At 43.8% G+C, this 13,675-nt stretch overlaps 1 protein-coding gene and 1 pseudogene across 3 annotated transcripts in view; one reads left to right on the top strand and one right to left on the bottom strand.

Annotated features, from left to right (window-relative positions):
• The window catches only part of DLEC1 (DLEC1 cilia and flagella associated protein), a 92,299-nt gene that overhangs the window by 75,554 nt on the left and 3,070 nt on the right, over window positions 1-13,675 (bottom strand). For all 3 annotated transcript variants that reach the window (XM_086365922.1, XM_086365926.1, XM_086365927.1), the window contains exon 3: window positions 512-622. In XM_086365922.1, coding sequence (XP_086222048.1) covers window positions 512-622 — 111 coding nt within the window. The remainder of the gene's footprint in view (window positions 1-511; window positions 623-13,675) is intronic.
• Window positions 12,842-13,213, top strand: LOC147348033 (NADH dehydrogenase [ubiquinone] 1 alpha subcomplex subunit 3-like; annotated as a pseudogene).

The following is a 13,675-nucleotide window of genomic DNA, read 5'->3' as shown; positions in this document are numbered from 1 at the left end:
CTGCTTAAACCCACAAGACAGCTTCCCACCCACTCATTCTCAAAGGATCTTGCCTCCCACAGCGCAGGAAACTGGCCCAGTATCACAGTCACACACACATAGCCTTCGCTGCTCCCAAGCTTCTCTCCACACTCAAAGTGGCTCCTGGCCTGTAAGGGGTATGCAGAACCCTTAGGTCTGGGTTCTGAACCCATGAGACACTTGCTCCCTTGCTTGTCTATGTCTGCAGATCCGCCCTCTTGTGATTCATTCAACTACATTTTAAAATAATTTCGCATCTTGTTGTTGGGCAACTGACTAGGATATCATCACTTTGAGAAGCTGAGACTTTTATCTCGTAGGAGTTAGTAAGCTAGTGAGGAAGTGGCATGCTCAGAGCTGGCCCTCCCAATAGCCACAATCAAAAGATCTATGAACAAAGAAATGGGACAAAGGTGGCTGCTGTGGTCCTGCTACTAAAGAACTTCCCTGGAATGGTGTCAGAGGCTTGAAGGCAGTACAGATGCCTTACCTTTAGGTGCAGAGCAAAATGGCACCGTATCGCTGTAGTAATCATTCGGGCAGATCAAATGATGCTTCCGCAGCAACTCGTTGTCCACACACCATCTGAAGATGGTCTTCACTACACAGAAGGGAATGAGAAAAGGTGTTTCGAAGCAGATTGATGTCAAAGAAACTACACTCAAGCTTTCTTCATCCTCCCAGCCTAAACCACCTAACAGAATTCCTCAGTGGTGATTTTGAGATTTAAGAAACTTATCAGTGAGTATTTTAGTTGGTCACTTATAAGAGGCTAACCATTAGGCAAGGCTGTGTTGTGGTATTATTTGAGCCAAAATCTGGTTACTCGCAGAGATCAATAAAAAAGAGTTAGGAGAAATAGATTGATGAGTGGCCCCAATTTTTCACTCTTCTCTGTATCCACACCCCCTGCCATGTGAGTGTGCAGTTCCTATTACTAGAGACAGAGCCCACCTCTTCACCCTTGATGTTGGCCCTATGATGTCAGGATGATGGCAAGATTTTGAAAGGTGCTTGTGCAGCTGAGCATTCCCTCTTGTGTCTTTGCCATCGTCATGAGAAGAGCTCCTGGCTCTTCACCCTAGACCCCAGCAGGAATCCACATGGAGCAGACTTGAACCCAACATGCAGAGGGAACCACGGTCAGCTGGACACACAGCTGGATGTTGGTCTAGCCAATTAAGCCCAGCTAGATCAGCCAACCACCAACCGACCAGCAGACTCAGGAGAGGAGATCTCATTTAATAGAAGGGGAAGTTGATAAATAACATCTTGGGTTGATGAGCATGGAAACAGTAGAAAAGGTATGTTATTGAGAGGCTTCCAGAAGAATTAGAGCTAAAAATGGCCATGTCTGGCAGGTGGACTGAAGTTGGGAAAGGTGAGGTAGAGGATTTTTTCCAACAGACTTTTCGAGCAGTGTTAGATTTGTAGCAAAATTGAGAAGAAGGTACAGAGGCTTCCCATGTACTCTCTGCCCCCACACATGCACAGCCTCCCCCTTTATCAACATCTCTTACAACTGAAGATCCCGACACTGACACACCACTATCACACGAACCCTGAAGTTTCTATTAGGATTCACTCTTGGTATTCTACAGTCTATGGATTTGGACAAATGTGTAATGACATATGTAGGTGAGGATTTTTTCTATTTTATTAGAAGTTTTTCTAAACTATTTGATTTTTTAAAACCATGTACACAGGACTTCCCTGGTGGTCCAGTGGTTAAGACTCTGCCTGCCGATGCAGGGGACATGAGTTCAATCCCTGGTCTGGCAAGATTCCACAGACGATTAGGCAACTAAGCCAGTGCACCAGAACTACTTAGCCTGCACTATAGAGCCCACGAGCCACAACCACTGAAGCCTGCATGCCTAGAGCTTGTGCTGTGCAACAGAATGCACGACACTGAGAAGCCCACGCGCTGCAACTAGAGAGCAGTCGCTGCTCACTCCAACTAGAGAAAGTCCGAGTGCACCAATAAAGACTCAGCACAGCCAAAACCCCCCAGCAAACAGATGGGGGAACAGTGGAAACAGTGACAGACTGTATTTTCTTGGGTTCCCAAAGTCACTGCAGATGGTGACTGCAGCCATGAAATTAAAAGACGCTTGCTCCTTGGAAGAAAAGTCATGACCAACCTAGACAGCATATTAAAAAGCAGGGACATTACTTTGGCAACAAAGGTCCATCTAGTCAAAGCTTTGGTTTTTCCAGTAGTCATGTATGGATGTGAGAGTTGGAACATAAAGAAAGCTGAGCACAGAACTGATGCTTGTGAACTGTGGTGTTGGAGAAGACTCTTGAGTCTCTTGGACTACAAGGAGATCCAACCAGTCAATCCTAAAGGAAATCCGTCCTGAATATTCATTAGAGGGACTGACGCTGAAGCTGAAACTCCAATACTTTGGCCACCTGATGCGAAGAACTGACTCATTTGAAAAGACCCTGATGCTGGGAAAGACTGAAGGTGGGAGGAGAAGGGGACGACAGAGGATGAGATGGTTGGATGGCATCACCGACTCAATGGATATGAGTTTGAGCAAGCTCCAGGAGTTGGTGATGGACAGGGAGGCCTGGCGTGCTGCAGTCCATGGGGTTGCCAAGAGTCGGACATGACTGGGCAACTGAACTGAACAGCCAAAAAAGAAAAAAAAAAAAAAAAAACCCAAAAAGAAAAGAAAAGAATCATGTGCACTACTACTTTGATAAAAATTAAGGAAAAAATAGGGTGAATGGAAGACTCGAAAGTTTTCAAGCTTTGTTGCTTGTTCCATTAACAAACATGGTGCTTTAAGAGGACTTTCTGGGATTTCCCTGATGGTCCAGGGGTTATGTGGACTGCAGGGGGCACAGGTTATGCTTCCACTGCAGGGGAGGCAGGTTCAATCCCTCACTGGGGAACTAGGATCGCACAAGCTGTGCTGCAGCCAAATAAAGGGGAGGTTGTTTGAATGTAGGGGATTACGGAGTGGGAGAGAGGTCAGGGAATTAACTCATCATGAAGAACTTCAGCCCACAGCACTGAAGCAAGGGGCTCTTAGGACATGATCTGGACTCTTGCTGTGAAACTCAAAACTGCTCAGTCATCTGCCCGCACCTGTTTCTGGAGAACAGAGGTTTCCTTCCAAAATTCACCAAGAGCCTCTCATTGATCCATCCCAGAACCACAGCTGAAAGGGTCATTCTGGGCAAATGTGGATCCCAGGCTTCTCCTCTGCAATACAGAGCCCTCAGCAGGGAGTGGCAGCAATGCCAAACTGACACAGTCCAGCCCAGTTCCCAAGGACCTGGCAATGGCCTATTTGAAATAGTAAAAGATAAGATAAAGCTTCCAGAAAAATGGCAAAGGCCATGTGGCAAGGAGATGTATCCTCTCTGTTCTGATACCATTCCCTCCAAGGTCCTCCCCTAGGCCACGGGCAGCTCTGTGTCTGCAGGAGCAGGCTGGTGGGGTGCAGCTTGTTATCAGGGCTTTGGGAAGTCTCTCTCCACCTCAGGCATGGATGGTGGACCAGGTAAGCCTTGGGCACCCTGCACTGGCCTTGTGACCTCTTGTAGGAAGGGTGGGCTTCCTACATGGACCCTGCCCCTGAGCATGGGACTGCAAGGCACTGGCTGCTCCCTTTCCCAAAAGATAATGCAGATAAGACACCAGCAAGGAAAGGGAACAAACAAAAAACAGAACATTCTGCAGACTTCTGCTCTTTCTCCCTCTGTCTGGAGAATTTACACACATTTTCCACCTTGTGACATTTGTATTAGCAAAGAGAGAAAGGTTACTTCAGTGCCTCAAATAACAATCATCTTCACGATCAATCATCCAAGTTACAAAAGAGGTTCTTGGGACACCACTCTCTACCCTGAGAAGCAGAACCAGAAAGGTGTCCAGGGAACTGGATTAAGGTCTCTACTTCTGCTATTTCTGAAATAAAAAAGAGAAACCTTGTCAGCAGAAGGCTGAGAAACCAAGGTGGATAATGTCCGCTTATAACCTAATATTGCGTGCTAAGTCACTCAGTCTGTCCGACTCTGCGATCCCATGGACTGCAGCCTGCCAGGCTCCTCTGTCCATGGAGATTCTCTACGCAAGAATACTGGAGTGGGCTGCCATTTCCCACTGGGGAATTTCCTAACCCAGGGGATTTTCCTAACCCAGGGATCAAACCCATGTCTCTTAAAATCTCCTGTATTGGCAGGGGGGTTCTTTACCACTAGCACCATCTAAGAAGCCCATAACTTAATATTATCTTGGGTAAAAAAATAAAATGAAGGTCATTGGGAAATGCTCTTGGCTGATGTTTGTTTCCCAGTTCTCAATGTTTGAGAATTTCCCTGGTGGCTCAGACAGTAAAGCGTCTGCCTGCAATGCGGGAGACCCAGGTTTGATTCCTGGGTCGGGAAGATCCCCTGGAGAAAGAAATGGCAATCCACTCCAGCACTCATGCCTAGAAAATCCCATGGACGGAGGAGCCTGATAGGCTACAGTCCATGGGGTCGCAAAGAGTCGGATGCGACTTCACTTCATTCTCAATGTTTTATTCCAGTTTCCTTAAAAGCAAACAAACAAATAATTACGTAATCTCCCCTGATCTCTAGCCAGAAGAATCCTACCAAAGACAGGGACAGTATCCGACTCCGGGGACTTGCCAGATAGCAGGCAACCAACAAATCCTCCCAAGCATCCACTACCAGTCATCTCTGCCTGAATCCACGACTGAGGGAGGGGGTCTGGCAGCTACACGACTGCTGCGGAGAAGTGGGGACAGGAGGAGACACAGAATCTGCACTGGGTGTTCACTGTCTCACAGGGCTGAGCTTCAGCGAGGGCAGACCTGACGGGGACAGGGCCCCACACACCCTAGGGGAAGCCATCTGCAACCATGTGACACTGTCCGTGGAAAACAGGCCTTCCCCCTCCTCCTGACAGAGACAGACATGGGCTTTCACGATAGACACAAGTTCAAAGCTGGGTCCCAGCCCTTTTGAGCTGTGGGAATTTAGGGAATGATCTGAGGTCCTGTCTCAATTCTTACACCTGTAAATGGAGAGAAAACCTGTCTTGCAGGGTTGTTGGAAGGATTCCGTGGAATAACATTCGTGAAGCATCTTACCCATCATCTGGTCCCCAGCAGCACCCCATAAGTGTAGAGCTTTCTGAAGCCACTGTATCTTCTACTTCTCCCTCCCTGCAGGCCACAGACACGCCAGGTCTCCTCACCCTAAAAGCACTGTCTCTGCTGCCCTGGAAAAGGACGATTTTCAGGGATGCAGGATGACAGATCAAAGTCTTTGAGGGGACTATAAGGTACTAGGACTTCTTGGAGAAATGGCCGATTCCAGGTCTGGAGCAATAGACACACAAGATGAACCTGGAACTTCCGATCATTCCAGAAAGTAAGGAAGTTTACCACAGGCAACCAGTGCTATGCCAACAGAGTCAGGCATCAACTTGAAAAGGCTCCAAGTGGCTAAAGATGGGACAGTCTGAGCATCAACAGGACAATAAACATAATTAGTTATGAAATCCATGAGTTCATAATGATAGGAAAAACCAACCAGCCAAACCTTTTTACTCATCTTTGGAAGATGTGAGGGAAACCAACTCATTATTTTAAAAACTGGCAGATAAAGGGAAAGAATTAATTCTGCTCCTATCTCGGGGTAATCAGAGTCATCACAGAAAAGTTTCTCTTTACAGAAGTATTTCAGTACCATTAGCATTATAGTTTGTAACCCCTAATGAAACAATATATCTAGGCAAAAACTGGCAGCATCATGAAAACAAGAGATATCAAACACCATGCATCTCCTGAAGGGAGCACACAGCACCATCTATGAACTGGTCTCTCCCCTTCTCCTCTAAAAAGTTGAACTTAAATCTCATAAAGTCTCGAGAAATAACTAGTGAACTGCAAGGAATACAGGGATAAGAACAGGTTAAATGATACCACAACGGTGAAATCAGCAAAATCCAAACTGTAGACAAATGTATAGAAAAAATGACCCAGTTTCTTTGACAAAAAAATTTACCAAGTATCATCATAGAGATGGTAGACTGAAAAGAGCTCTTAGCACCGCTGGCTCACTGCTGGTGTGGGGATTTGATGAGGAAAAAACATACTGGTCAAATCTGAGAATACCTCTCCACAAAATACTAGTCAGTTACAATCTAATGTGGAGAATTTAACGTGGAGACACGAAGGTGACCAGGTGACCAGGGCTAACATCACTTGTGCCTCCTGATGTGTGGCAGTGAGAGGAGCCAAGTGCTGGAGGGCTAGCGCAACCAGCATCATCTGTATGGTGCTGCTGCCAAGCATGAATTGGAGTTTGGTCACGAGGAAACATTAGAACCACCTTATAGAGTGAGAGGCTTCTCAAGAACTGTCAGGAGGGGCTTCCCTGGTGGTCCAGTGGCTAACACTCTGAGCGCCCAACGCAAGGGGCCAGCATTCAATCCCTGGTGAGGGAATTAGATCCCACATGCTGCAACTAAGACCAGGTACAGCCAAAATAACTAATTAAAAAAAAACAACTGTCAAAAGAGAGGATCCTGGGGAGATGGGCGTACAAAGCACAAGGACTCTGTCTCTCCACCTAGGTGCAAGTTGCACTAGTAGAATCAGTCAAATTGGACAACTCTGTAACTATGGCATCTGTTTGACTTGTACTTCCAGGGGGAAGCCTGGACAGGCAATTGCAGTGAACTTAGCACACGAGCAGCTACCCAGCCCTCACTCTCAGTCCCAGGGCAGGGGCAACCTACACACAACCCGTGACAGCGTGGGTGACCCAAAAAGAGGCTGTCCTCCAAATGCCTGGGATCTGTGCTCTGACTGCCGATGACCACAGAGGTGCAGGCAAAGAAGCACTTCCCACATTGTGGCATGCCCCGCCTCCTCCAGGTGGAAGTGACTTCTACGGAATTCAAATGGCTAGCACCCTGCTCCTTCATCTTTCTTTTTCCTCTTTTGAAAGCCAGATATTAAAGACTAAGACATTCAAAAACAACTGCAGATTAGGGAGAAATCAGAACATGACCACATACACTCAGGGAAGGGTTCGGAAAAGAACCTTAAGATTATAGCTCAGGCTGAACCTCAGCATAGACAGCCAACAATAACTAAGAAAAAAAAAACAAAAACAATTACAAAATAACCAGCAAGCTCTGTGGAAGGGGGAGAATCTGATTTCTAAAGTCACATAATTATTAGATTCAAATGTCCAGTTTCTAACAAAAAAAAATTGAAAACATATAAAGAAATGAGAAAGTATGGCCCATTCAAAGGAAAAAATTAAATCAACAACAACTGTCCTTGAAAAAGACCTGACTGCAGTTATACTAGGCAAAGGCTTAGAACAACTGTCTTGAAGATGCTCATAGAGCTATTAATAAAAAAACATGTGGAGAATATCAAGAAAATGATGTACAAAAAAGCATAAATATCAACAGGCAGAAAACCTATAAGGAAGCTAAAAAGACATGTTGGAACTGAAAAGAACACTAACTGAAATGAAAAGCTCATTATTAAAGGGATTCAAAAGCATATCTGAGCAGGCATAAGAGAGAATCAGTGAACTTGAAGATTCAAAAACAGGAAATTATTGAGCCAAACGAAAAGGAAAAAAGATTGAAGAAAAGTAAAGAGAGCCTAAGAGGCCTGTGGGACACCAGCAAGTAACTAACATACACATTGTGGGAGTCCTAGAAGGAAAAGAAAGGGAAAAAGGGGCAGAGAGGATATATCTAAAGAAAGAATGGCTGAAAACGGCCCGGATTTAATGAAATACATGAATATAGACATCCAAGAAGCTCATGAATTATAAGATGAACTCAAAGTGTCATATTGACACGTTATAATTAAACATTTGAAAGACAAAGAGAGAATCTTGAAAGTAGCAAGGCAGTAGTGACTCATCACATCCAAAGATCCTCAATAAAGTTGTCAGTAGACTTTTCATCAGAAATTTTGGGAGCCAGAAGGCAGTGGGTCAATATAGTCAAAGTGCTAAAAGGAAAAACTGTTAACCAAGAATCCTATATCCAGTAAAAACTGTCCTTAAAAGGGACAGAGAAATTAAGACATTTCCTGATAAACAGACGCCAAGGCCGTCTGTTACCACTAGACCTGACCGGCAACGCTCAAAGGAGCTCTGTAATGTGCAGTGAAAGGATGCTAGACAGTAACTCCAAGCCACACGAAGAAATAAAGATGTCAGTAAGGGAAAATACATGGAAAATCATGAAAATTTTCTACATGATTTAAGAGACTAATACATTCAAAGGAAAAAAAAAAAAACTATTAAAGCTAAAACAAAAAAACAAGTTCAAAGTTATGTGCTAAGTTGCTTCAGTCATGACTCTTCGTGACTATAGCCCACGGACGGCAACCTGCCAGGCTCCTCTGTCCATGGGATTCTCCAGGCAAGAATATTGGAGCATGCTGCCATGCCCTCTATCCTCCAGGTATCTTCCCAACCCAGGGATTAAAGCTGAGTCTCCTATGTCTCCTGCACTGGCAGGCAGGTTCTTTACCTCTAGTGCCACTTGGGAAGCCCCCAAAATATACGGTAGTATGAAAAGTTAGTATTATATTAAGCTAGTATTATCATAAATGTTAGTATTATAGTGACTTTGGTTTGTAACTCCAAGTCTTTATTTTCTACATAATTTACAAGACTAATGGATTAGTTGGTATTTCTGGGCACACAATGTATAAAGATGTAATTCTGTGACATCAACAACCAAAAGGGGTGGGGATGGAGATGTAAAGAAACAAAGAATTTTGTATTTATTCAAGTTAAGCTGGTATACATTCGAATGAGAATGTTATAATTTTGGGCTTTTAAATGTAATCCCTAGGGCAACCACAAAGAGAATAGCTGTAGAATATACTCAAAAGAAAATTTAAAAAAAGGAAATTTAAACATTTCACTACAAAAACTGACTAAATACAAAATAAGACAGTAACACTGAAGAACTGATGCTTTTGAACTGTGGTGTTGGAGAAGACTCTTGAGAGTCCCTTGGACTTCAAGGAGATCCAACCAGTCCATCCTAAAGGAGACCAGTCCTGGGTGTTCTTTGGAAGGACTGATGTTGAAGCTGAAACTCCAATACTGTGGCTACCTGCTTGCGAAGAGCTAACTCATTTGAAAAGACCCTGATGCTGGGAAAGATTGAAGGCGGAAGGAGCAGGGGACAACAGAGGATGAGATGGTTGGATGGCATCACTGACTCAATGGACATGAGTTTGGGTAAACTCTGAGAGTTGGTGATGGACAGGGAGGCCTGCCGTCCATGGGGTCGCAGAGTTGGACATGACTGAGCAACTGAACTGAACTAATGTAGGAGATGAGGGACAACAGAGATACAAGACAAAAAAATAGCAAAGTGACAGAAGTTCCTCCTTATGAGTAATTACTTTAAATGTAATTTGGGCTTCCCTGGTGGCTCAGATGGTAAAGAATATGCAGGCAGTGCAGGAGACCCGGGTTTGATCCCTGGTTCAAGAAGATCCCTGGAGGAGAAAATGGCAACCCATTCCAGTATTCTTGCCTGGAGAATTCCATGGACAGAGGAGCCTGGTGGGCTACAGTTCATGGGGTTGCAAAGAGTTGGACGTGACTGAGCGACTATCTCTTTCACTTTAAATGTACATGGATTCAACTCTCCAGTCAAAAGACAAAAATTGGCAGAATAGATAAAAATACATGATCCAACTAGATTGCTGTCTACAGGAGACTCACTTTAGATCCAATGACTCAAATAGATTGGAAACGAAAAGGTGAAAAAAGATTTCTATGCAAATAGTAGTCAGGAGAGGAAGTAGCTATACTAATAGAGGAAAAAAAGACTTTTTAATCAAAAAAGGTTACAAGAAGCAAATAAAGCAAAGAAAGACATTACATACCAATAAAAGATTCAATAGAGCAAGAAGATACAATAAGCATAAACATTTACACATCTCATGACAGATCATCAAAATAATGAAGCAGAAAATGACAGATCTGATGGGAGAAATAGATAGTTCTACGATAATACTAGTTGGACACTTCTGTACCCATTTATAGTAATAGAAAGAAGAACCAGGCAAAAGACAAGTAATGAAACAGAGGATTCAAACAGCCCAATAGATTAACTAGATCTAACAGACATATAGAACACTCTATCGAACAATAATGGCATACACATTCTTCTCAAGTGCATTTAAAGAATTAATATCAATCCTCAAATTTTTCACAAAAAATTGGAAGAGGAGGGAACAGTTCTTATCTCATTCAAGCGGCTAGCATTATCCTGATATAAAGCCAGATCAAGACACTACAAGAAGACTACATCCATTATGAACACGGATGCAAAAATCCTCACAAATTCAGCATTATCAAGTGTGATCTGTTCCTGTGATGCAAGGATGGTTCAACATACAAAACTCGATCAATGAAATACACCACAGTAACAGAATGAAGGGGGAAAGAGTCCCATGATCACTTCAACTGATACAGAAAATTGTTTGAAAAACGTCAGCATCCTTTCATGATTAAAAAAATAAACACAAAGGACTAGGGACAACCAGAAACTGTTTCAACATAGTTTGAAAATAGTTTCACTATTTCAACATAGTGAAAATCATGGATGAAAACCCATAGCGAATGTCATACTCCGTGCTGAAAGACTTAAAAGCTTTTCCTCTAAGATCAGGAACAAGGCAGGAATGCCTGCTTTCACCATCTGTAGTAAACATAATAGTAGAAGTTCTAATCAGAACAACTAGGCGAGAATTAAAAGGCATCCAAACTGGAAAGGAAGAAGTAAAATTATTACTGTTTGTGGATGATATGATCTTATCAGTTGAAAACAGCGGGATTCTCCAGTGGCTCAGAAGTAAAGAATCTGCCTATAATGCAGGAAACACAAGTTTGATCCCTGGGTCAGGAAGATCCCCTGGAGGAGGGCAGGCAAGCCACTCCAGTACTCTATTTTTTTAATTCATTTTTGTTTGGCTGTGCCAGGTCTGATCTTCAATCTTCACTGCAGCATATAGTACTTGCATCATGTGGGATCTAGTTCTCTGACCAGGGATCAAACCCAGGGCCCCCGGCATTGCAAGCCTGGAGTCTTAACCGCTGGACCACCAAGGAAACCCCCCACTCCAGTATTCCTGCCTGGAGAATCCCAAAGACAGAGGAGCCTGGTGGGCTACAGTCCATAGGGTCGCAAAGAGTCAGACATGAGTGACTGAGCATGCACACACACAGAAAACACTAAAGATTTCATACACAAAAAAAACCTCTTTTAGAACTAATAAGTGAACTCAGCAAAGTAGCAGGACATAAAGTGAGCACACAAAAATCTGATGCATTTTTATACACTAAAATGAACACTCTGAAAAGGAAATTATGAAAACAATTCCATTCCCAAGAGCATCAGAAAGGATACGATAGTTGAGAATTAACCATGGTGATCGAAGACTTATATAATAAAAAATACAAAACGTTGCTGAAAAAAAATGAAAGAGGACATAAATGGAAATACATCCCATGTTCATGGATTAGAAGACTTCATATGGTTAAAAATGCCAACACTGGGACTTCCCTAGTGCTTGAGAATCCACCTGCCAATGCAGGGGACACGGGTTTGACTCCTGCTCCGGGAAGATTCCACACGCCACAGGGCAACTAAGCCCATGCGTCACAACTGCTGAGCCGGCGCTCTAGAGTTCCTGTGCTCGCAACGAGAAGCCACTGCAAGGAGAAGCCCATGCCAGAAACCTCTCTACAATTAGAGAGCAGCCTCTGTTCGCTGCAGCTAGAAAAAGTAGGTGCACAGCAATGAAGAGCCTGAGTGCCAGGACAAAGACCCAGCATAGCCAAAATATTCTTTTAAAAGTGTCAATACTACCCAAAGCAAAACATGGATTCAATGAAATCTCTATCAAAATCCCAATGACATTTTTTATGACAGAAATAGTAATGCTATGCTATGCTAAGTCACTTCAGTCGTGTCCGACTCTGTGCGACCCCATAGATGGCAGCCCACCAGGCTCCCCCGTCCCTGGGATTCTCTAGGCAAGAACACGGGAGTGGGTTGCCATTTCCTTCTCCAATGCGTGAAAGTGAAGTCACTCAGTCGTGTCCGACTCTTAGCGACCCCATGGATTGCAGCCTAACAGGCTCCTCCATCCATGGGATTTTCCAAGCAAGAGTACTGGAGTGGGGTGCTATTGCCCTCTCCGAGAAATAGTAAAACCCATCCTAAAATCCATTATGGAATCTCAAGGAATATCCAATAGTCAAAACAATCTTGAACAAACAAAGCTGGAGGACCCACACTTGCTGATTTCAAAACTTACAAGAAAGCTACAGTAATAAGAACATAGTACTAGCATAAGTGGACACAGAAACCAACAAAATAGAATAGAAAGCCCAGGAATAAACCCTCATACATACGGTCAAATGATTTTTGACAATGGCGTCAAGGCCAATCAATAGGGAAAGGACAGTCTTTTCAACAAATGATGCCAGGAAATCTGGACATCTTTATGTATAAGAATGAAGTTGGATCCTTCTGTAACACTATGTAACTCAAAATTAATCAAAGACCTTAAATCCAAGACCTAAAATCCAAGACCAACACCTAATAAACTCTAGGAGAAAACACAGGGCCAAAACTTCACAACACTGCATTTAGCAATGATCTCTTAGCTACACCAAAGGCACAGAAGACAAAAGAAAAATAAACAAATTGGACTTCATGAAAATTAAAAATGTGCATCAGAGGAAAAACACAGAACGAGAGAAATATTTTCAAATCATGTATCTGGTAAGGGATTAATAACCAGGATATACAGAGAATTCCTAAAACTCACCAACAATACGATGGATTAAGAACAGGCTTGAGGAGTGCTGTGCGTGCCCTCACTGCTGCTAAGATCAGGCTGGCCGAGAGAATCGCAGCCTCCCTCAACAATGTCTGTGCCAAGGAACTGGTGCTGGTGGTGTCCTTCACCAGTGGGGGTCTCCCTGTCATTCTGCCCACACTCAGCCGCAACACCAAGTACTCGGTCATGATCAACGGGCCATCATACCCTAAAAGTTCCCAGTGCCCCTCTAAGACGATGGCAACATGCCCAGCTACCCTCAGGACCCCCGGGGCCCAAGCCTGGAGTGGCTGAAGAAACTGTGAGCTCCTCCATCAACAGGGAGAGGTCCCCTCCCTGACGGCTCCCAATAAATATGTGAAATGTGACCCCCCGCAAAAAAAAATGGGCTTGAAAAGACATTTCTCCAAAGAAGATACACAAATGGTAAATAAGCACATGAAAAGGTACTCAAAATCACTCATCATCAGGGAATTGCAAAATTAAAACCACAATGAGGTACCCCCTCACATCCATCAGGATGGCTACACACCCCTCCCCCCACACACACCCCTCCCCACACACACACCCCCACACCCACCCCCATCAAAAAACCAGAAAATAAGTGTTGGTGAGGGTATGGAGAAATGGGAATCCTGTATACTGTTGGTGGGAAAGTAAAAATGGTGCAGGCACTGTGGCACAGTATGGTGGTTCCTCAAAAAATTAAAATAGTACTACTATATGATCTAACAATTCCCCTTCTAGACACAAAACCAAAGAGGTAT

Source organism: Bos grunniens, chromosome 22 (genome assembly GCF_055505025.1).
Source record: "Bos grunniens cultivar Pamir isolate PY7600 chromosome 22, Bosgru_T2T1.0, whole genome shotgun sequence".
Lineage (NCBI taxonomy): Eukaryota > Metazoa > Chordata > Mammalia > Artiodactyla > Bovidae > Bos > Bos grunniens.
This window is presented reverse-complemented; position numbering and strand designations above follow the sequence as displayed.